At 36.9% G+C, this 25113-nt stretch overlaps 2 protein-coding genes across 4 annotated transcripts in view; one reads left to right on the top strand and one right to left on the bottom strand.

Annotated features, from left to right (window-relative positions):
- Positions 1-51: 51 nt before the first annotated feature.
- Positions 52-12665, top strand: LOC139951119 (uncharacterized). Its single transcript, XM_071949960.1, has 9 exons — positions 52-144; positions 1258-1467; positions 2003-2690; positions 3288-3529; positions 4633-4712; positions 5269-5407; positions 5980-6076; positions 6532-6642; positions 7885-12665. The coding sequence occupies exons 2-9, from the start codon at positions 1277-1279 to the stop codon at positions 8074-8076; spliced, it is 1740 nt and encodes a 579-aa protein (XP_071806061.1). The 5' UTR covers positions 52-144; positions 1258-1276; the 3' UTR covers positions 8077-12665.
- LOC139951118 (ephrin type-B receptor 1-B-like) overlaps positions 10285-25113 on the bottom strand; it is a 194401-nt gene continuing 179572 nt past the window's right edge. For 2 of the 3 annotated variants that reach the window (XM_071949959.1, XM_071949957.1), the window contains 7 exons: positions 21197-21258; positions 19400-19537; positions 18531-18778; positions 17610-17810; positions 17138-17287; positions 16552-16739; positions 10285-16211 (listed from right to left, as the gene is read on the bottom strand). In XM_071949959.1, the coding sequence (XP_071806060.1) occupies positions 15953-16211; positions 16552-16739; positions 17138-17287; positions 17610-17810; positions 18531-18778; positions 19400-19537; positions 21197-21258 (1246 nt within the window). In that variant the 3' untranslated portion in view covers positions 10285-15952. Of the gene's footprint in view, positions 16212-16551; positions 16740-17137; positions 17288-17609; positions 17811-18530; positions 18779-19399; positions 19538-21196; positions 21259-23580; positions 23632-25113 lie in introns of all 3 variants that reach the window. The other variant, XM_071949958.1, reaches the window with a different exon arrangement.

Here is a 25113-nt window from a genome sequence, read left to right on the forward strand (position 1 = left end):
GACTCCAATGCACCTCGGGAAACGTACATTTTTTGATTACGTGCTGTGCCAGTTTTGTGTTGTGTCGTCTGCTGCATGCTGCATGGCAAACATAAAAATTTAGAAAATCGGAACCAATTCAACTTGAAAATTGGTGAATATACGGTAAGAATTTAATTCTTTTGAGCATTTTTAAACTGGTTTATTATTATTGCTATTGATTTAGCCAATACTTAGTTGGTATACTTGGTTGGTCAGTCCTCTTCGCCGATGGGCAGAACTCTCAGTTTTCTCTTGAAATGATGAATGGAGCCACATTTGGTGCAGAAATAAGTGATTCAGGCAAATTGTTCCAAATTTGTATCACTCTATACAGTTTTGCGATCGTCGAGGCAAAATCAGTGTCACCGACAAACCTAAACATGGATTTGGAGGAAGAAAATTCTCCATCAAATCATGCTATAATTTTTTTTAAATACCTTAATTAAAAAAACTAAGAAGTCGGTAAGTTTCTACCAAACACCATTTTGGCATTTTGATTTTGTCAAGAAACGTTTTGTTGTTTGATGCTTGACAAAAATTAAAAAGCACAGCTTGTGCCACAGACAGGCAGGATGAAAATGACCATCATCAGATCATCCATGGACACTTGCATTGCAAATGCATGTTCAATTCAACTTTCAAGTTGTTGAACTTTGGTTTTGACAATAAATAAATTACTTAGTTAGCTCTGCATAATTCTAGACTCTAGTCATGGTCTTGTCATAAATCTTAATAAAGTGATTATATAAGAGTAACTATGAACAAAAAATAGGGTAACTATGAATAGTAAACTTGCGGGTACATCCATGGGATATGTGTAAAATCTCTTTTGCGCCGGGAGTGTTGCTCTGAAAAGAGCCCCTGAACAATCCCTCAAAAAAGAGATTTTACACATGGTTGTACCAAGCGTCACGCAAAAGTTTAATATTTTATTATACCCTTATTCTCCACACCATGCAAAGCCAAGCGCCATTGTTTTTTATATGGACACAGGTGTCACGACTGGCCCACACTCTGCCAATTAGAAACACCAGACGTGGAGCCTAGAGCTTGAATTGAGTCCAATGTTCTTATCTGCTCAGCCATGAAACACCACTCATTGGTTCATTGATACCATTTAGCAATTAGCAACAAACAAATTAAAACAATAAAATTGAGGAAACTTGGTGGTAATCATAATGTGTTCAATAAAATAAACAAACTTGTTTTTGATACTTTTTGTTCACTACCATCTAGATAGTAAACTGCAGTCATCATGACTGACATGAGTGACATAGAACGACTTCGAGCCCAGAACTCGTCCCTTCTCAAAGCACTGGAAAAAGGACAGCACAACTTGAGGGAATCCGTCAGGTCAACAGTTGCCAGTAGAGGGAGCCCTTCAAACCAGCTTCCAAAAAACGTTCTACGAGAAAAGCCTGCAGAATTAAATGTCCGATTTCAGAGGTACAGAATACTATAAAAGTAGAAAGCACTAAAATGGAAAGTACACCTTTGGTTTGGGGAACCGTTCAGTTAGTCACGTTTTTGAGATTTTTTTCCATAAATCCAGACAGGAAGCATAATCTGCAATTAGCCATTTGCGAGTTAGATTTGAATGTCTGGTACAATGACTCACTTCTAAGGTACGATGCAATGCTTACATTTATATTCTTCAGACTATGGAGACGCTTTCTATGCCACTTGATTAGGGGCAAGCTTTTGCGTAGTTACGTAAGAGACGGTGAACACCCATGCACAATTCTGAATGGATGTGTATGGCACAATATACCAGGGTTTACTCTTTCTGGAGGTTGCTATACAAAATCATAACACATTGTTTGTGTTTGTGTCAATGACTGTGTTTGGTTTAATCCTATGTTGCATTTCACACACCAGAAACATGACCAAAATGGTGTCTGCAATAAACAACAGAGGCCACACACACAAGTAAACAACTCTGAGACAAACAAAGTTAAATCTCTCCTTTTTTCCTTCACAGGGATCCGCTGAACCTATCAACAGTGTCATCAATTCGGCACAAGAACTTGAGTGGCCATAGAAAACGTCTTACAAGTACACCTAAATACTCAAACCAATCAGCGGACATGATGGAGAATTTAAACACACCCCTAAGTTCAACAACTAACCCAACGGAAACTGAAACACCAAATCGATTGTACCAAAGTTTCCTGAGTGAGAGCAGTTCTGCATTTGGACATAGTCCAGAGAAGTTAAAGGAAGCTGAAAAGAGCATCACAGCCTCCCGAAGACGAGGGACTTCAAAGAGTGGAAGTGGCAGGCGGAAGGGGTCAATCCAAAAGAAATCACCAAAATCACGACCACAGACAGCCCAACTTTCCTTTACTTCAAATCAGAATAGTCGTGGATCAAGGGCCATGTCAGTTCAGCTGGAAACATCAAGTTTGCTTCCACCGCCACTGTCCGAAAAGGAGAACATTATGGGTCATGGGTCAAGGTATGGATATCGGCGGCCTCTTGAGTTAGCACATGAGGAATCTTACTACCAGCTGAACAGGGAGAGTCCGCAGGTTACCAACGAAGGTCGGATACAAAGAAGTTTCGCAGGGCAACTTTTAGCAGATGGGAATGATCGACAGCAGACCAGAAGTCTTGTTGCAGCCAGACCTAAGTCAATTTTAACAACGCCAGGAGCCAAAATGAACAAGGTGCTGAAAAGAAATAAAAGAATTTGCTGGAAAAAAACTAAGATTTGACATACCCAATAGTTGCTCTCTTTTACTTGAAATATTAGTAAGATTTGAAGCTTTGAATTAACTGTAAACAAAAATAATATAATGTAGTTTGCAAGAGCTTTTTCATCCGTGGGTCTTTCCAAAACTGCCAGAGCTAACTATCGCTTCAAGACAGGTCACTTTGTGAAACACAAATATCACACACTCGCCTAAACTGCACGTGCACTGTTGCGCTCAGTAAATATCATCGATACTTCATTTCCTGAAATTACAAAATGGCAAATCCAGTTAAAAGTTGTTTACGTAAATACTAATTAGTGTCATTCCAAAACAGTGACATTTAAAGGTACTGAAACTTGCTGAAAATATTGACAGTAATTAGTTAATTAATAATTTGCATCAAAAATGATTTGCAAAAACTTTTTGATTGTTGGAAGATTTGTCAGTTCATGGAACGACTGACGAAATGTGTATATTTTTTAAATAATAGTCAAGTTCAAAGTTTGCAGCATTGTTGTTTCGATATTTGTTTGATAGTTTTATTAAATTTTGTTTCATCTGTGTTTTCAGTCAAGGAACAGGGTGAGTTTCCGTGGATCCCCAAATGCATCCATCTTGTTTGGCCCAGACACAGACGTAGCCAACGAAACCCTTAGTAATCGAACCAAACCTCTTCTTGGCTATGATTGGATAGCAGGCTTATTAGATTCAGACTCCCCAACCAATGAGCAGTCAGAAGATTTCTTTGAAGAGATGCGCCAGTTTCGGCAAGCAAACAGGGAGGAGTGTGTTCACAAGTCATTAACAGAGGAGTAAGTATTCAACAAAATTTGATTTGGGATTGATCAAAGAACAATTTACTAGAACATCAACCTCCAGACTAACGTGTTCGAGCTATCTATCTATGTAGGCCTATGGGGCCTCCATATTTTGTCAAATGTTTTTTGGGGGTGCCAGTCAGACAAGGTGTCGGACAACTCGTCCGTCTGACAACTCGAGCGTTCAGACAACGTGACTTCCAGACGACTAGACTTTGAGACAGCTCGACCGATATCCAAGACAGGTCAACGGTTGAGCGGTTGACCACTGTTACTTGCATGTTTACACAAATTTCCTGTTAATCCTAACCCTAACCCAGACCCTTACCCTAACTCTAACCCGCTCGCCCCTTCCCGGCCCTGTGAACGTCCCTTGCTGAGGCCCCTGTCATGGCCATCCGTTGACTTGTCTTGGTCCTTTAAGTCGAGTTTTCTGACAGTTGAACAAAAACGTTGGTCGAGCTGTCCGGACAGACGTGGTGTCTTGTCCCTCGAGTTGTCGGAACGGTCGAGTTGTCCGACAGGCGAGTTGTCCAAACACCAGTCAGAAGCCATACGACCGCTTGCATCTGTGTAGCCAGGGATCACTAAGTTTACTATAAAACCTGAGAAGCTTCAACCAGGGGATCAACTTAGAAGCATAAGGGGATTTTACTTTTTCTTTCAGATATCAAGCCACAAGGGAAGTGAAGTGGACATACAATAATACTAGAAGTGAGAGTTTAAGAAAGGCAGTTCTTGTTCATCTACAGGCAATCCCATAGTTAGGCACAACTGTGTTTGTGTGTTATATGCAAATTGGGTTACGATTTATATTCCTATTATTTCTGCTGACCACACTGTTGATGTTGCTCCCGAGACTCGCCTTTTCAAGATGGCATTGCATATTATGTACCTCTGAATATTGACAGAGTTGCTTGTTTCTTTGTTTGTTGCCTTGAACTGTTTTGTTCCCCACCTGTTGTTAATAGCTGACTTTTTATTCTTGTTTTCTTACTTGGTTTCCATTTGTATTTGTCTACACCTTCACCATCCATTGATCAATACAGTTGTGTACGTTTCAAATGGTGATTGTCAACAACATAAATTGTTTTCAGACCAAATATCACAGCAAGTTTCCAGATGACCACAGCTCAGTCTGATGAGGAGGTTGCTGATGATGTAGATAAACATACATGTAAGTTTATCCCTGTTGTAATGCAGTTAATTCCTAGAGAATTTAAACTTTGTCTTATAACAAATTAGCAAAGGAGGAGGCCCGGGGATCTGCAAACACATCAATCCAAATATTATTTTATTCAGTTCTTGTTTTGATTTTATTACACTTCTTACAACATTTGGAAAAACAATGTTAAGAAAAATACAGGGATATGAAAAGATAGTAACACAGAAGGAACTTAGTTTATACACAACAAACCTTCTAAGAAATGGTTAAAATGTGGCTACAAATTGCAGTGGGTGGCAAGGTGGAACAGGTGACCACTTTGGGGGTTGGGGGTAACAGAAAATGAATTGGGGAAAAGGGACTTCAACCCGACACACACAAAGCTGGCTAGTTTTTGGTTGACCGGTCCAGGGCTCAACCCACTGGCCTTAGGTCTGCGGTCCAGTGTTAATTTAGTGTCCTGGTGTATGTTCAATGAGTCTCAACCATGACTAGTCAATGTGTTGTTGGGAAAAACTATTTATAATGAAAGTGTTTTAACTTTAAAACATGTTGTATTTCTGGCCAGGTATTCATAACTACACATTGAACCCTCGTCTGTTTGCTGTACCTCTACATGGCACCCAGTATGGTGAGAGCTTGTGTGCGGTTTGCAACGACCGTCGGAAACTGAAGCAGCCAGCCTCCACCTCCCCGTCCTACATACGGTAAATATTCCTTTAACTATAATCAGGTTTGAGTAGAATAGGGAAAATGCATGAATTTGAATGCCTGTAATAAAATGTTTTAAAAGATGTTGCTTACGTTAGCCAAAAAAAAAACTATTTGTCGTTTGTTGGTTGGATAGTTTTGGGGCAAAATTGTCTTACTTAAACCCAGATCATATTTCCTGCGAATGCGATACGAATTTGTACGTAACAAATAATTTGCAACAGTTGAACTGTGTTCAACTCCTGCGACACATTCACTGCGAACACATCCATGTAACGTCAAAACTCTCTTCGAATTGGTAGGAAGTATGGACCAGGCTTTGTCATGATTCATGGATTATGAACTTTGACAAGGTTAAAACCTTGTCAACCTTTTTCAGTCCATCGACACTCCTGGGGTGATGGGTCTTTTTCTTCAGCTGGGCCACGCATCTGGAACTTTCTACCACTTAATCATAGATCTTGTCTTTGCATCAGAAAATTGAAGTCCCTTCTCAAAACTTATCTTTGTGGATTGTGCAAATTACATGTCTTTATTATTATTATTATTTATTATCTATATATGACAGTGTGAGTATACCAAGGTCAACCCTAGCCTCTCCATACAGGATCCGACCTCATCGAAGAAAGAGCTATGACCCTACTGACTCTGTTGGACTGTCTCAGGTAAACACATACTCACTTAATACAAATGTTTGTGAGAGATCACCTAACATCATGAGGCCACGGTCCGCCACTCCAAGGTGTGGGCTACCACTTGGCTGGTTTGGGCCATCGACCCAAATCAACTGCCACCAGTGGCACATGGCACCTATTGCTGGGTTGAAACATGGTTATCCCCTTCATACATGTAAGGATGTAGGCAAGGGTATCATCTACTTGGAGCCAGACTGGTAGAGCTGAATGCAATACCTTCCCAACTTATTACGAAGCAATTATGGTTTAAGTGCCTTGCTCAGGGACACAAAGGAAAGTGTCATGACCAGGATTTAAACTATAGGCCTACAACAGTACTTTTAAATCATACTTCTGTATTTATATCAATAAATATCAACTAGATAAATTGTTCTTCATTTAAAGAAAAGTTGCAATTGTTTTCTTTGGCTTTGTTTTATTTGTAGCATTGTCTAGCTGGTTGGGAGAGCTCTAAACCATCTATGCTGCCAACAGCTTCCAATATTGATCTTAAAGACTCTATAAACAAGATGGGAACCAATGTGCTTAATCTTATGGTAAGTTAACTCAACTACTTTGATAAAGATAGAAGTCTGAAGTGCAATTATCTACTCCTGTTCAAGTCTTTAGTTTCTTGACCTATCCATGTCAAATCCATTGCCCATTTTTGTAATGACGATTTGTTTAATTACCAGGCGTGTTAATACCCAGCTTAGTTTCACCCATCTAGAGTTAGTCTATCACCTATCTGATGAAACATATCACCCAGTTATCACCAATCTTTTAACCATGTCTAGTCTGTTCGATTATGACTATATTTGTAAACGTGTAACTGTTACTGAAACGATCGGTTACATGTGTAGCCGTCCGTTCAATAAAAAAATTCTATCTAGAAATATGTTTAAAACTGTTAACCGCGTATGAGATCAAAAACAGGGTGTCCTCATCACAACATTTAAACTTCGTGCAATCACCCTGCAAGATATATCAAAGATTTAGCAAATAATAATAATAGCAAAACAAAATGAATTTATGTTACATTAGATAGTAAAATACTGTGTTTGTTCATCCAATGTATCCTAAAATTCTGTAGTGTTTTAGTAGGCTAAACTTTCCATGCAACTGTGCTCTGCAAAAACCAGTTTTACAAATCCATTGTGTCGATCACAACTATTCACTACAATCATAATCTACTTACAAAACACAATTAGACATCAGTGACACATTCCCTCAATCCTTTCAGCGTGAATTTTACTATGTTGTGCCTGCAGCAAACATGACGCAATGCATCTTTGGAATTATAAATTAGTCGTGACTAGTGTCAAAGGCTATTTCAAGTAGTACATTTCACTAGTCGAACAGGCCTAATGTGTGCTATAAATTAAAGCCATTATACACTTTCGGTAAACAGTATTGCCCAAGTCCCGCACTTCGTGTATCACAACTTATGTATAAAATAACAAACCAGTAAAATTTAGGCTCAATTGGTCATCGGAGTCGGGAGAAAATAACGGGAAAACCCACTCTTGTTTCCGCACGTTTCGCCGTGTCATGACATGTGTTTAAAATAAATCCGTAATTCTCGCTATCGAGAATTGATATCGTTTTAATGTTTTCTCAAAAAGTAAAGCATTTCATGGGTATTATTTCAAGAAAAGTCTTTCACCATTACCTTCTGTAAACCCTGTAAATTATTTGTAAATCTGTGAACTTTTTTATTTTTTTCTGTACCAAAAGTGTATAATGGCTTTAAAGTAATTATTTACTGAAACATTATCTTTGATATAATTATCCAACAGTCTTATCCAGCACAAGACCGAACCTTCCAAGAGAGTCGCTCCGGTCGAGCTTCAAGAATATCCAAGCACACCCAGGACCTTCTGAATCGCTCTCATGCCCTTCAACTTGACCTACAGAAGCTTGAGAGAGTTGGTATGTCTGTAGCCCGCCTCCCACCAAGACCAAATTCTTCCTCATACTATGTTGTCTAAAACTGATTTATATTTCTGGATTTTTTGCGATATATTGTTCTCAAATCTTCTTTGCTTTCAAACTATTGTGTAAGGCAATTTATTACAAATGATATGGGTTGAAAAAACAGTTCAGGTATGTTGCCCACTTTTGTAAGAAGCGATATTAAAATTTGTGCAACACTTTTGATCATTCCGTCACCCTTAAGGTGATCCCCTGGCTGCCGCTTCACAGGTTGTAATGTAATCTTGGGTGTGATCCCTGGCTACACGGCAAATAATAGAAATGGATTGACAAAATAGAGACTGCCAACATAGGGCTTGATATCTAAATTGATAGGGCATGTTAATTCGGAGGTCGTTGGTAAACATTTCTTTTTTTAATACCAAACCATTTAAAATTTACCTAGTCAGTTTCCCTTAGTTTATTGTTTGATAACATTTTATTAAATATCCCTTATTACTTTATTTCTGAAATATATTCATAAAAATACACTGCTACAATAAATAATTTCCTCCTAATAAAAAAACAAGCTACTCCTGTAATCGGCAGATGGGTCATGTCAAGTGCCTGAAGTTATGATTGGGTTGCCAGCCTAAAGGTTTCTGGTCACGTTTATGTCTTTTTGACTCATATCTTCCAATTCAAAAATGCACACCAATTCTTTGCAAATCTGGACAACCTACTTCTAGATCCTGACTAATGACAAGCTTCAAACTGGGGTGGATTTCACAAAGAGTTAGGACTTTTGCTAACTTAGGACTAGTCCTAGGAGATATAAAAAACGTATGGCTAGTCCTAAGTTAGGACGAGTAACTCGTCCTAACTAGAGATAAGACTAGTCCTAACTCTTTGTGAAATCGACCCCTGAACTTCTTATCATCCGTGGGGAGAAGAAATATCTCTCCTTTGTCTAAACCTCTAGTTTCTCCATTTGCCATAGAGCGGGTCTATAAATCCACTAAAAGATTACCCCCCCCCCCCTCCCCCACCCCCCAAGAGATTCATCACAAGTTGAGTCATTGTAAAGCCATTTTCCAGGAATTTGTTATTGTACGACACCCAATCTGAATGTACTCTTGTAAGGATCCACTCATAGAAGGGGGACTTATGAACAGGTAAAAGATCACTTCGGACTGAGATCCTTTACAGCCATAGGCCTATTGATAGAAATTTTTGAAAAATCTGTTCTTAAACTTTCTTGATAATTGTATTTTATAAAGAATTTATATGGAATAGTATTGTACATTGTTCTGATGGTTTTTAAGCAAAGTTTTATTTAGTGTAATAGGAATATAATGTATAAAATTTCTTGAGTTAAATTTGCTGTTTTTGTCACATTTTTTATTTAGTAGACATTTAAAGGTTTTAAAATTTATGCATAATAGTTGTACAGAACATGCAGAGTTAATACACATTTTATACAAACATGCATTTTCCATATTGCTTAATCAAAATGGAAAATACATTTATAACTTTTTATAAAATGTGAAAGGAGCGTTTTAAGTCAAAACTCAGGGGGAATCTTTAGAAAACCAGGCTTGCATGAGAAAATAACCCAAATGTATCCCCCCTAGAACTGCATGCTAGGGGAGACGACTAAAGTTGAGGAGAATCGGCGAGAAAGTGTAGATTCGTGGATAGAATGTACCAGCCGAAGGATTTCTATCATGAATCTACACTTTGGATTTATTAGTGTACTTTGTTGAACGACAGAATTGAGTACACAGCAGTTTGCTCAGTTATCAATAAATCAATGTTACTAAAGAGAATTTTGCAACTGGAAAATGTTTTTGTAAATTGTAAATGAAAAAGTGAAAACATAACATGTTTTCAGCTGTGTTTTGCTGCACACCATGTTATCTTTCAATTCGGAAAGACAGTAATTTTTCAAGTTTGAACTACTTACTTTAGTTTGTAACAAATCAACAGTTTAAGTGTAGATTTGTAAAAATAATCTACACTTTCATCAATAGATTGACATCACAAAAATAGTTTAATAACGAAGAATCGGATAAACGAAGACGTTTAGAGGAGGTCAACAGTAACCAAGTATGTTTTGTTGTACACTGAAAAGGTTGCACCAATTAAAGGCAGGCTAGAAACTTTAGTGTCCAATTTCTTGAACACGTTGATATATTTAACTCACAGTATCACTTTAACAAAAACAAAACTGTCTTAAATTCTGGAAAGGCAACAACATCAAATCAAACACACACAACTCTGACTTATTTTCCTTACGAAAATTTTATTTGCATCCATTTGCCAATTGCAGTTAGCTTAGGAGAAATCTACACACATAGTGACCAAGCTTCTTGGTGAAACACATTATGGCAATCATTGAACCCTAGAGTACATCCTAAACCATACATGGATAGATCCAATACAAACATAACCCAAATTATAACAAAGCGATCTTAATAGAAAATTGTACATCTTTACTACATTACAAAAGAAAAACATAATCAGCCTCAAATCCACGAGTTTTAACCTTTAACCTGTAGGTCGAAGGTCATGATCAGCAGCTTAAAGGTCAAGCTGGAGGCAATCAAGATAATCAGGAAGCATGGGATGAACATAAAACGTCACATGAGTCGTTATGACCTTTGAACTTGTGCAAACATTCAGCCTCGTCAAATCGATCAAATGAGGCAAACAGTTAAAGTAACGGTGACTCAATAACAACTAAAACAGTACTGTTTCAGGTTGTAAATATTCAAAAGACCTTAAGTACAGCAAAAAATAAATTCATAAAAACGATGACATTTTAGAAATTTTTCAATTCAAGTACTTTGATATTTCTTATCAGTTCAAAGGAAAGTTTCACATTTTGAGGGCATTTATTCCAGTAGTTTCGTTAACAATTATACACTTAGTATATTTAGCTTCATTCACAACTTTCTTTTAGTTTCCTTTTTTTTTTGTGGGGAGAAAGTATTTTGATTGCAGTTACTTGATACTTGCGGACATAATTAGTACTTGTTTTCACATTATTGCATTGTAAGTGTTTTTAAGGTTGCTGTTCATGCAATGGTTGAAATGTGGAGTGATTTACTTACTTGGTAATTTTAATTTATGTAAATACATACAGAATGGCTCCAAACATTACACGACCCGACAATTACACACGTCATATTGTGTATTATGCATTGGAAGAAATTAACTGAAATAAAAATGTCAAAAGTACCTTATTTGATCTTATTCATTACTTAAAAATAAATTCTTAAAACACCCTTTTTCCATTTTGGTAACTCAAGCCTCTGATATGTAAACCAACTCTTAAAGATGAAAGATAACACTGTTATGTACTCTAACCAAAACAAACCTAAAGTTGCAATCTTGTTGTGTTTTCCTCAGACAATTCACATCAATAAAAATAGGTTGTTCAAATATCAAACCTGTCCTTTGACTGCTTGGGCTTTTTATCATTTTTTTAGCCACAAGCATTTTTACAAGTAGCAATTTGATAATCCAAATTGTTCTATGGCAACAACAGAAATAGAAACCGAATAACTCTGTGTTCTGCTGTGGACATACCAAGTGGCAAAATGCCAGCACACATAATGCATTTTAATAATTTAATTATTATTATTATTATAATGCATTTTACATTTTCTTAACTGACATAAAATCTGTGTACGGTTAGCAGTACCATAATACGCATTTCACATGATACTATTTTGTAATAAAATGTGCGCACGTCCATTCAATTATCTCACAATAGAATCGTGCAGAAAATGATCCACTCAATGTTCTTCTGAATATATTTCTTAGGAGGAAAACACAACAGAGTGACACCTTTAAACCTTGTGTTAACCACTCGACTGGCCGTCTTGGCCAACAGAGGGCACTATACATAAAAGACCAATGACAACAACAACGTAAAAACACACGACACCCTACGTAAGCTATGCAGGTATATGTACAGCAGTATTATTTTTAGCTTGGAAACCACTGGCAGCGTTTAAACATTTCTCCCCTTTTTTGGAATGCACTTATGCCGATCTTTATTTACATTCACCAAACACGCTCTTTTAATTTTTTTCTTTTCTTTTTTTCGCCATCAAACATTTCGGCCGTCCTCAGGCACATTATAAATATGTGAACATTAATGTTAATCACGAAACATAGCAATATTTTTGAAAACCTGATTGTCTTTCTTCATCGCGTGCTGATAACGGCCTGTAACATAAAATACGGTAGATCGCATAGTAGCGGTAAACTTACAGAGCGTTTTAGTGAAAAACACAAATGGTTAATATAGTATGTACATCTTTCACTCTATACAAATACCATTTTACAGTTAATGTTAAGCAACCAATTAACAAGTTAATTAAATCATGTGTAACCCTTTCAAACCAGTAATATCTTTACAATGGCGCTAAATGATTATTTCTACTCTAACTCGCACTATTGGTACTTTTGTACAATGTACTTCTTTTCAATTTTTTGTTTTTTTGGAGAGACAACAAAATTCTCAGAGATTTTCAAAAATTACAAAAAAGCAAGACCTGGCGGGAGGAAAAGGTGTTTGGCCAGATGGAAATTCCACCAAAGTCAAGTCTGTCTTAAAAAAAAAGGGACACCTTTGCTAATTTTAAAAACCCAAGATTGTACACGAGACAGTTTGGGGTGTCTGATTAATATGGCTTTGGCTTAAGATGGATTTAGTGCTTATTCTAGATCTAGTCAGAATGATCTAGCCTTAGCTGATATGTAAGACATGGCTTATGCACTCAAATCCAGTAAAAAAACAATTCATATGGCCTTTCTTAGACAGCCAAATCACTTTGGACAATGGGAAATATTTTTGATGAATTTCTTAATCAAACAAAAACAACACGAATCTAAAATTTAAATCAAGCTAGCAAGATAGCTGTTGTTAAACTGAGTTAACTATCAAAAATGGTTTTCTAACTAGGATTAATTGATCAAGGTTAAGGTAACCAACTGTTAGAAAGCGTTTAGATTTATAATCTAGTTAGATTTATAATCTAGTTTATGTACAAGGAAGGACTGATAAATTAGCTTAACTTAAAAAGGGACATCATAAAAAAAACGAAAAAATATTTCTTATCATATGTTTATGTATGATCAATTTCTTCACTAATTAAAACCATCTAAAACTCTAGCATACAAAAAATCTTATTTCAACTTGTACAGAAGACTATTAGTATGCTTACATATTATCCCATTCACCCATGTGAAATTCATAGATGGCAGGTACATGTAGTAAGACCCATAATTGTGCCCAAACCAAGTGACTTTGGCTACGGCTATGACCATTGGCTTTCAGTAATCAAGCAATAGCCACTACTGAAGTCACAAACTCCAACACAGCCTTGAAAAGTGGCTGAACCTGGTGACTTTGGCTACCATAATGGGGATAAGGGACTTGGTGGTGATCTGGAAGTAGACACAGTGCCTTGCAGTAGACACTGCCCAAACCATATCAAACCAGTTGAACCTTTCTCTTCCGTGTTGCTCAAAGAAAAATATCCAAGACCTTGAAAAGATGAGTGCATACTCATATAAACATGTTTAGCCCACACTCTGTTCAGAAGTCAAGCATGGACCTAGCTTTTAACAGAGTAGATGAATCCAAACTCAATCCCATCAACAGAATAAATGCCATTATATTGAGGCTGTGAGAATCAGGGAAAGGCTTGCATTAAAACCTTAAACATCTTTGCATTAAAGAATTTATGATTTGCAACCTCAAGTTATATAACAAGATTATAGTTTATCTCTTTGGGTAAGTACAAAAGACAATGGCTTGAGAGTTATCAAATCACACACGTTATTCACATTTAAATTATAAATTATACATATGGAAATGACAGATTCATATGCTTTGATTACGTATAATTACCGGCCGTTTATATTTACACGCCAAATCCTCCACAAAAAAACAATCAACTTTTTTAATTTGATTTCTTAAACAAAGCGCTGATTAACTCTTCTTAAAACTGAAAATAATGTCCCACCACCTTTGAAATTAAAATACATGAAACTAAATAACATCTGTGGTTTATATATAACACAATGATTGTCATCTTAAAATTTTCCTTCCACTTTTTTTTTCTCTTTTCAATTTTTGTAAAAAAGATGAGAACGTATAATCTTTCTGGATTAAGAAACTAAATCAAGCTAAAATTAAGTGGACCCTTGATACCTTCTCTCTCAAACTGACGTCCAAAGGGTTTAAAATGAAGGAACTAAAAGGAGTGAAGTTTCAGAAATCTGTTTCTTTGTATTTGTGGCAACAAAGAGCGGAACTGGGTTCCCAAATAGTCAACCCAAGTAACATACTGTCTTTTGTACCCAATACGTATCATACAAACTTTCCATATTTATAGATATGTACAATAAGCCTGGGAAAGGGAGGGCAACAAACTATTTATCCCAGATGAACCTATGAAATACATCCACAGGATAGCTGTATACCACAAACATTTTGCACAAATAATTTTGGGGGGAATTGAAAATTATCTTTAAAACTATTCATTTCATGACAGCGAAGAACGAAGGATTATATCTCATTTCTGTGCTGTATTTCTAGACACATTATAAAGCTACATTTAGATTCAACCATCCTTAGCTACCAATGACTCTGATATTTGGTTTTGTTTGACCTTCATTTGTTGGATACTAAAATGTTACTATAGAACTCTCCTTGATGGATTCCAGTTGCTTTTCTAAAGCCAATTTGTATTGAAGAGGTGAAACTGAGTTGTATTTCACCATAGTGCAGGGCCAGCGAGCTTGCTGGTTAACATTTGCAACTGATCGGCAGTTGAGATGACTGGCTAGAAGAACTGTATGTGGCTGGCTAGTTTAAACAGGCCAGTGATGGTGTTTTGTGGCTTTCCAGCTAGTCAACTGGCTTGTTGCCTTACTGAGTGGCTGGCAACTTGTATGATGGTCAACTAGATTGTAGCCAATGTGGCTTTCCAGCTAGTCAACTGGCTTGTTGCCTTACTGAGTGGCTGGTAACTTGTTGGATGCTAGATTGTAGCCAATGTGGCTTTCCAGCTAGTCAACTGGCTTATTGCCTTACTGAGTGGCTGGTAACTTGTTGGATGCTAGATTGTAGCCAATGTGGCTTTCCAGCTAGTCAACTGGCTTGTTGCCTTACTGAGTGGCTGGTAACATGTTGGATGCTAGATTGTAGCCAATGTGGCTTTCCAGCTAGTCAACTGGCTTGTTGCTGAGTGGCTGGCAACTTGTATGACGGTCAACTAGATTGTAGCCAATGTGGCTATCCAGCTAGTCAAGCGACTAGTTTACTTACTGACTGAGTGGCCATGACCACTGGTTTGATAGCCTTCTGGCTAGTGAAGTCCATTTCTTCTTCAAATTCAGACAAACCAACTTTCCAAGCAATCCATACTACAGAGTGATGTTTAACAATAATCGGTTGGCATTAAATTGTAGATTCATCTATGTGGCCACCAGCCACTTCCATCAACCACTTACTTGCTAAGCTACCACCACTGTCTACATATCAACTATGTATGAGACAATCAACTGATGACTGGCTGCCAGAAGCATGATTGTCCAATATATGGGCATGGTCCACCTAAGGAAATAAGGACTTCCATCACAGCTTGTCCAGTATTTTGTCACAATTTGGGGCAAGATTCTCCCAGGAGAACCTTATAAACATCACATTTAATGTGGCAGGGGTAAGGGACCTTTTGTGACCTCTAAAGATGATGTGCTATAGAACACCAACATCAGAGTCTTTCTTTTAATGTGGCTGACTGCACCACGATAGTTTTTACAAAATCCACTCTCAGCTGAAAGTTCCGCTGCAATGAAAGAAGTCTCCTACAGTCCACAAGAAAATCCACATAGATATCTACATTAAGCTGGTCTCCTCTCCAGCCGTCTTTATACTAGCGTCTCCTCAGCTTGCTCCAGGTGGGAGCGGATGGAGTGAATGCTCTTCATTATCTTCTTTTGGTGGCCGACGAGGTTGACGCCGAGCCTTGGGAGATCTCCTTGGGAGAGGCGGGCAATGTCCTCTAGACGGACATAACCAGCCTGGGAGAAGGTGTCCTTGTATCGACCCATCTTAATGCTGTCCAACCACTCAGTGACGGAGTGGAGCTGTGTCAGGTCAGTGAAGCTGTTGTTCATCTGATTGACACTGTTGGGAAAACAAATCAAGAATTGAAGATAAATTACACAACCAGTAAAGTTGACCTAACATACAGTGACTTATACAAATAAAAGACTTTTATTTGGAAATATTGCTTACATCTTGTCATTTCACTTGGTGTACGTCTTTATAAGAAACCTAACTTTCAATATTCTGTAAAAACTCACTATACAACTTACTTAAAGTAATCTTAAACTTTCAAGCAAACACTTTATTTGGCAGGCATTTTGTTGAGGCAGGTACAAGAATGTTTATTGCTTAATGTTTTCAAGTTGTTGTAGAGTAGAAACTTAAGACATGGTGCTAACCAAAAGGGGTGATTACTTACCCAGCCTTGGCCAGTGGCCTCAAAGCATGGGGATTTCTTGTAAGGCGGTCCAGTGTCGACACAATTGTGGAGAAAGTCGGGCGGTGATTGCGGTCCTTCTGCCAGCAGTCCAGCATGAGCTGGTGCAGGGCTTCAGGGCAGTCCATTGGAGGGGGGAGACGGTAACCTTTCTCAACGGCACGGATCACCTGATGGTCAGAAGGATGGAAAGGGTTTACGTTTAACCAAATTTGAGTAGTTTACACTTGTAGGCATGTTATATATATCTAAAATTTAACTGCAAAATGGGCCAAGTAATGAGCCTTGGGGAACCCCGTTAGGCTCATTGACATTTGCTTTTGTTTGTTTCTACATCAAGAGCCAAGGTAGGTACCCTGACAAAAGTAATGTTATTTCTTACATCTATGATAGACCAAGTTTACAACAATACTTGTGGGTTACAAATAGGGCAAGTAATGAGCCTTGAGAAAACCTGCTTAATTTGCTCTTGCTTTTTCCATTAAGGACCACGGAACCCTGTTCAATCTCAATGACCAAATCAAGTTGCTTCAAGTATTACACCTTGACCCTTACTATTGAAACTTACATCTTGGTTGGGCCAGTTCCAGTAGGGTCTCTCTCCGTATGACATGATCTCCCACATGACAATACCATAACTCCAGACGTCACTGGCAGAGGTGAACTTCTTGAAAGCAATGGCCTCCGGGGCTGTCCATCTGATTGGGATTTTTCCACCCTAATGAAGAAAAAGACTTAGCGGTTAAAATGATCATACCCTACACTTTTTTGAATCAAGTTCAGTATTTTTCATGGATTGTACTTCTTGACAGAAGGCATTTAAATTAATTTGTGATGTTGGGCAAGTTATTTTCTTTAAAAACTAAAAGCTGCTACATCTAAAAACAAAAGGTCCAAGCATTTTTCCTTGTGGTCAATCAGTCAAAGTTATTTTGAACAGGCATACTTAAGAATAAGTTTAAGAGCTAGCAGTCCAATCTACTACAATTCAAACAGTGAAAGTTGGGTTAAGCCGCTATCCATGTCGTTGCTTCTCGTACCTTGGTCTCGTAGGCTCCTTCATGTTTACGACGTGATAGTCCAAAGTCGGCCACTTTGCAGACTAGAGTGCTGCTGACAAGGATGTTACGGGCGGCAAGGTCACGGTGTACAAAATTCATCTCGGATAGGTAGCGCATACCGGAGGCAATACCACGCATCATACTGATTAGTTGGGGCACAGAAAATTTTCCATCGTTCTCCTGGAAGACAGGAATATACAAATCATGAACCTAAGAGAAATTTCGAAAAATATTTTGTAAGTGACGTTTTTGGAATATTTGAAGAGTTTAAAAAAAGTCTTTTAAAAACAAAATTTACAGTTTCCCAGTTTTGTCAACGTCTGGAGTTTTATGGAGGACTCAGCGACCACGGCTCAGGATCTGATAACATGAGTGTTCAAATTGGCCTCAAAGCTTCAAACAGTGTCCATCTGCAGACATGCAGTGTCCATCTGCAGACATGCAAACTTTGTTTTTGAAGATTAAACAAGAGGAAACCACCACATGAAACTGCACAGCTTCTTTCATGGGGTTAAAAATTTAACAAAAGAGAGAAATCTGCTGATTACAAGTTGCCTGCTTCCAATGTGTTCTCTTCTAACCTTGTTAGCACAATAGAAAAAGTAAGGTTTCAACTTGAAAATATGAAATGACACCTAATGATCCTAGTATTAACAATTTGGAGACCTCTGAGCTTCACAAAGAACATTGGCAAAAAAGTTGTCAAGTAGAAAAGATAGCTTTATAATTTAATTTAATTATTTAATTATTTTGTTTTAAGCAATCTTTTCTACTTGACAACTTTTAAAATGTAAGCAAAAAAGCATTTTGACTTGTAATCAGTTGGTCCATTGGAACAAGCAAATTATTGACTGAAATTTAATGTTAGTGACTATATAACAAACGGCAAGACTCCCATACCTTCAAGAAAGTATCCAGTGATCTATTCTCCATGTACTCGGTTACGATCATCGCTGGACGAGTCCGGGTCACTACACCAAGCAGCTCAATCACATTAGGGTCATCAAACTGACCCATGATAGATGCCTCTGAGAGGAAGTCTGCACGATCTTTGTCCGAGGCGCCAGTCTTGAGGGTCTTGACGGCTACTTTGCGAGTGGACTTGTCAGGCATGAGCATCAGACCGGAGCAGACATCACCGAATTCGCCTGTAGGTGACAGGTGGACGTAGTTACTAACAATGGTCAATATTCATATTTGTTTTCTTTCCATAAAATAATCTCAGTTTTAAAAGCTACTCTTCCATGAGGGTTGTCAGTCCATACCATGGTATGGTGTTTAAGGATCAAATTTGAATTATTGAAATGAACTCTAAAAGCATGTTCAATCAGGTCAGTGGTTGGTGAAAATGGCGCCTCTAAAAAGTCCCCATCAACAACAGATTCATATTTCTTTATGACAGCTTAGTTTTAACTTTATTTTGTAGCTTGATAATGCCCTAAGGAGCAGAAAGAGTGGTCGTAGAATAGATAGTTTCCTAAAGATGCCTTTTTTTCATTAGTAACTTGGGGTTTGGCTTGAAGCCGTATCAAGTGTTCCAACTTTGTAGCAAGATTGTTCACAAAAAAATCCCACGTGCAGTACTTGGTATTTACGTAAGGCGTAGTTGAAACAAAATATTTCTTTGCATGTAAAAATGGCCAACCAACTTGACACTGTGTGACATCAAGTGGTAACTATCTTCATAAGGAATTGAGTAAAATTTGGCATGTGTATTTGAGGTTATAATAAGTTCATTAGAGATTTTGCTTGTTGTTAGTATTGCATACCTCCTCCAATGACATCTAGAATGCGTATACAGCTGGCGTCAATCTCAGTAGCAAACTCTCGCACAGCTTGGACTGGGTCTTCATAGGTGAAGGGATCAATGTACGTCCTGGCCTTGCCAATATGGGGCAGAATCACAGCTAGAAAAAAAGAACATAGTTCTTTAGAATTCAACAAGATTTATCTAAGGAGGGGAGGGCTGATAAGGCAGAAAGAGATGGAACTAGGGGCTGTAGCCCCCCATTATATTTGCAATTGGTTGGAAGTTGTCAACAAGATTAAGAGTGAAAGTTAGGGGCTTTTCAAAGTGTTTGTTTAGGGTTAATTGTACAGGTGCTTATAGTTGACAAAACTGGACTTGTTTCCATCTATTATAGCTGTGTTATAAATTAATATTCCAGATATTTACAGTTGTATGTTGAAGCCATGTAGTTTAAATAATCTGGAATCCTTCTTGTACACAGTTGCAAACGATACAAACTTGGGCGAAAGTAAATTATATTGAAGGATGCCAAGAGACTGAGAAAAGTGTTATATATTATGGTAATACTTGAAGACCCAGCAACTACACAAAACTGTGGTATCCAAAAAATACAAAATTACACCACTTTCCCAAAAGTTCAGTTTGCTTTATATTTGGAACAATTTTCCCAGTATAGTTTGAAATATCAAACCTACTTTGATTCTATTTTATGTAAACAGGTATTAGAAGGTAAAAAGGGTCTTAGTTTACTCAAATTTAGTGTTCATTACAAGCTGGTCTCCACAACTATCAAAATCAAGTTTTGTTTTGGTTTTGGGTTTTTTCGTGGATCCCCCCCCCCCCCACACAAAAAAAATAAAAAATAATAATAATAATAAAATAAAATAAGAAATAGCTTTAAATTAAAAAAATCTGTGAGGAGATTGAATCCATTACTCTAATAAATCCACCTGCCACTTTGACAAGAAAATAAAATTGAATTTAATAAAATACTTAAGATCTTTGTGCGCTTTCACAAAAGGTTTTGAAGTTATGAGTAACCCAACTCAAAATGTTGCCTTTGGGGGTTTATAAGAGATAACAACGTGTCAACAATATCATAGGGTGAAGGGAAGAGAGTGAGGTAGTTGGTAGGAAATGGAAAGGCATCGGTAGAAATTTTGCAGAGGATATTTTCAAAATTATTTGTTTGTAGTATTCAATTATTTTGAATATCTACCTGTCAAATACTTCCATGATGTGGAATGATGAACGTCCCAGATTGGGGGGAAAAAAAACAGTAATCTACGAATGACCGTGTAGAAATTAGGTTTCCCAGTCCCACAACAAATAACATCATGGAGGCTTTTCAAAATAGATAAAAGCCAAGACAAAACTGCAGGTGCTTGTCTTTGTCAAAGGAAATATCCTCTTAAGCTCTGGTACAAAGGCAGTGTTTTTCTCTCTTTTTCTGATGCCGATGGCAAGAGAGGGACACACAAAAAGGAAGTCTGAAAAGCAGCCGGATCATGTCATCGTTTTGGTCCACCATTCTGCCGTTTGATTTCTCAATTGCCGGGGCCATTATTACTCTCAACAAATATGAGATTTGTAATGGATTTTTCAATTCATGTGAGTGATACTTGAAAAAAATAGTTTAATAGCATAGTATAAAATATTTTAGTGGCAAATAAATAAAAGACCTTCCTAAATTATAATGATTATTAGCTTAAATCTGAATACACAACTGCACGTCAGAGACATGCCTTGGTTTAAAAAAACCCATTATATATCATTTTAAAACAAGATTCCAATGCATTTGTATAATAATAATTACCTTCTCCATTGGGCCCATTAGAATAAATCATTCCATTTGCTGTTGGCGGCATTTCCTTTTTTCTATAGGAGGAATAAAGATTTTTGAAAGACATTATTGCTTGAACGCTTCCACTTATTTATGTTCAAATACTTTTGTCTTTTGACAGAAACTGCTCAGCCCAAGTAACAAATGTCCATCACACGACAGCCACGTTGCCCCATATCACAAAGTCTACGAGAGTAGAAATGAGATTGCTTTCCAAGTTAGACTGGTGCTAAAGATGCCCAATTCACAATGATATATATAAGACAAATATGGCTACCATGTGACAAAGCTCTATAAGCAAGCATATTTTAAGCACAAGAAAACAGCTTTGTTTACCAAATACTTCATATCTAAATTGCTGATTTTGAAGGGTTGGGTTTTGCAGTAGGAAGCTTTTAGGAACGTTTTTGGCATTAGTGAACTACATTGCATTTAATGTTTGATTGTTTAAAACTTTTCTCATAGATGTAGGATTAAATTTCAAGTACACAAAGTTAACATTTAGTAACTAAACAGCACGCTTAGAAGTTTAACTAGAAGTTAGCTCTGCAGGAATTTGTCTTTTGATAAAAAACATAAACACTTTCGTTGTTGTTGTTGTTGTTGTTGTTGTTGTTGTTGTTGTTGTTGTTGTTTTTTTTTAAAGCTGGAATCCAAACTTTATCAACACATTCAAAAAGATCCAGATTAAAAGGTGTGTTAAATTTAGAACTGAAAGGATTTGATTAATTAAGAGGAAATGAGTTGATTTGGAAACTACGTAATTCAAACCTCAACTTATTGATATGTAAACAAAATTAATTTCAGAGATGCAAACTTGAAATATTTCCTTTAAAAGAAATTCCCAGATTTTGTGGAATTTGCAGTAATGTTTTCTTAAATTCCTGTTTTACTTCCTTAGACTTGATCCATCCCAAGCACTGAAAGGAATATTCTGGGCTAATTTACATTTAAGAGATATTCCAGTCATGGAAACCCTTTCAACAGGTCAAGATTGAGTGAGTGTTTGTCTTTGATACAGCCGCTGAATTTACCCATCCACTGGCAAACTGGCTAAAGTAGCTCAGAACGTGCTCTTTTATAAAGCCATGCAACTATTTTTACAAACATTATTTCATCAGCTATATATTCCCCCATTTGTATGGGTTATGATTTGTATCACTAAAGCCCTTCCCACGGTTGTCATTAAGGTCAGAACAACAGCTTAATTTCAAAGATGTCAAAACGAACAATTTCAGAAACTTAATTTCCAATACATGAAATTTAAGGATTTTTTGGTTTTATATATATATTTTTTTTTCTCGCAAGTTAAACAAAGTTTGGGAAGGGAGAAAAGAATGATTATAAAATTTGTATACTGGAAATGTTTGGCAAATTAATATTCATGAAGAAAATTATAATGAAGACGACTTTTAATCAGCTCAATGGAGTTTTGTCAAAGAACACACAATGTTTGGGTTTTTGTTTTGTTCAAGGAAGGTTGTTTTGTCTTTTTTTTTGTCTGGTCTTTGCTTATCTCAAAAGTATACAACCGTTTGAAGAAACCCCATACATAAACTTTGTGTGTTCTTGTATAAGTTCTATCATAAACTGAATTATACACATGAAATAGCTGCAGATGTACAGGTACATGTAGATGGTAAATTAAACATAATATGCAATGAATTAATGATTGGCATAGGGTTATCCATATGCAAGACTTGAATGCAAAAAGTAAAATGCATAAATTAACCCTTTTTAAAACAGAAATGTACAGCTACATGTGGATGTGGAAAATGAACAAAGCCGTAAATCAAACAATTGAAGCAAACAAAATGCCCGAAATGGTAGCAGATGATGATACACCAAGAAAAAATTAATATTTCTAGCGGAGGATAACCAATCAAAATGCTCAATGCAAATTGTTACCAAGGCAATCAGATGTGAAAACATTTTGCATAAAAAGATTGTGAGGGGGATGTAAGTGCATCTATAAATGTAAACCATTTTTCTGCCTTTTTTTTTTTTCTTCTCTTTTTTCTTTTCTTTTTCTATTAAATATTCTTTTAGAAGTTCTAATTTTATAAAGCATTTCATGTTTTTTCCCCGAAGCACAAAATCAAAAAGTCACAACTTTTCAGTTGGACACAATGAATGACATGAGGTTTTGGATGCTATATTAACAAAATAAACCGGGAGACAATAGTACACAAAGACACCAATTTCTAATTACCGATGATTAAATCATAAAAATCACAAAAATTATTTCTGGATGGAATTTTCATGATGGGTACAGGTTGAACTCAAAAACACAACATTTCTGTTTGGGGACAAAAAAGTTCCTGACAACAGATGTGTTAGAGAGAAATGATGTTTACCCGTTATTCGGACAGGAGGCAATCTTTAGGTACAGCTGGTTAGCCTTGCGTCTGTGAAAGCCCAAGTTGACGCCCAGGTTGATGGTTAAGTCGTTAGGTTTGTTGTGAGTGAGGAAAGTGAGTGAGAGAATGAGTGATGAGTCAATGGAGCAATAGGTAAGAAGGAGGAATGGGAAGAGGGCAGGGGGTTAAAGGGAGATGCATAACCATGGTACAAGCATAATACATTCATAATCAGTTCAGTTAGATTTCAGATGGTAGATTTGTTGTACAACCCAATCAAATATCTTGATCAAACAGAGAAAGCCGTCTGTTTCAAACAGGCACAACCCCCTAACAGTTTAATCAACTGTGAAACTTCAATTCAAACTTTCACAAATAGCAGGGGGAAAAAAAATCATTTTGTGATGGATGAAATATTAATATGAAAATTGCAACACAAATGTGACTGCAAAGCCCGAACGAAACATTTTGATGCAGTTTTATTTATTTGTAATCAAACATGTTGAATTGGCCCTCAATTTTGTGCCTCATTTGTATAAATACGGGCCTTTGAACACTTGGCATAAAATTGTGTTTACTTGGCCAGCACACATAAGGAGGTTCTACTTGAAGCTACCAGTTTAGATATTATCTTATCTCCAGATTCATCACCTTATGTTAACAAAGGTACAACTCTCAGGGAAAAGAAACATTTTCAGGGCTAGAACCATCTGTCAACAATAACCTGACAGAAAAAAAATGGTTTGTTTTGTAAACAGTCAAATAAAAAAATGATATTATCGTTTACAATGTATGACTAAACTAACACTTTGACTACCATGGTTACACACCTCGCATGATCATAACAAATGAATGATTGGGTGAAAAGGTTAAGGGCTTGACATCAAGCAAGGATAGAGGGCAGCAGACAGCTCAAGACAAGACAACAGAAAAGTGGAAGACTTTAACAACAACCTTGTCGCATGACAATTTCTACAAACACAGGCATATATTTTGTTTTTCTTTGTTTTGGGTACATAAAGAGAGAAATTAAGCTTGGAGTAAATAAATAAGGTGATCTACTTCAGGATTTGGGTTATGAATGAGGAGAGAACCTACAACCAATGCTTATGAGCCCCAATGGACCAGAAACTTTATCAGCAAACTTTGTCGTCAGCACATACCACATCCAAAACTATTCCTTGAGGTACACTTAAATGTTAAAATATATTGCCTGACCAAGTCAATTATTTTTCTCTTAGCTTTCCCTTCTACTGACACATCATTCAGTCCAGAATTGAACACTTGGATGACACATAATGTTTGTTTTTGTTTTGTTTTTCATAATTCTGAAGTTACCAATCTCAACTTCACAACAGAATTCAACTTTCTAATGTGCACATAATATATTTTTTTGAGGAAATTCTAAACAAACACACCATTTGAAAGTAAAAGTCGCAGTTCTCTAATCCAAGATGTTAAATTTGGAAGAAAGATCAACGGAAAACTTCCTCCATTCCAAATTGGATTCTAAAAATATGTATTCAAAGA

This window comes from Asterias amurensis, chromosome 18, assembly GCF_032118995.1.
Source record: "Asterias amurensis chromosome 18, ASM3211899v1".
NCBI lineage: Eukaryota > Metazoa > Echinodermata > Asteroidea > Forcipulatida > Asteriidae > Asterias > Asterias amurensis.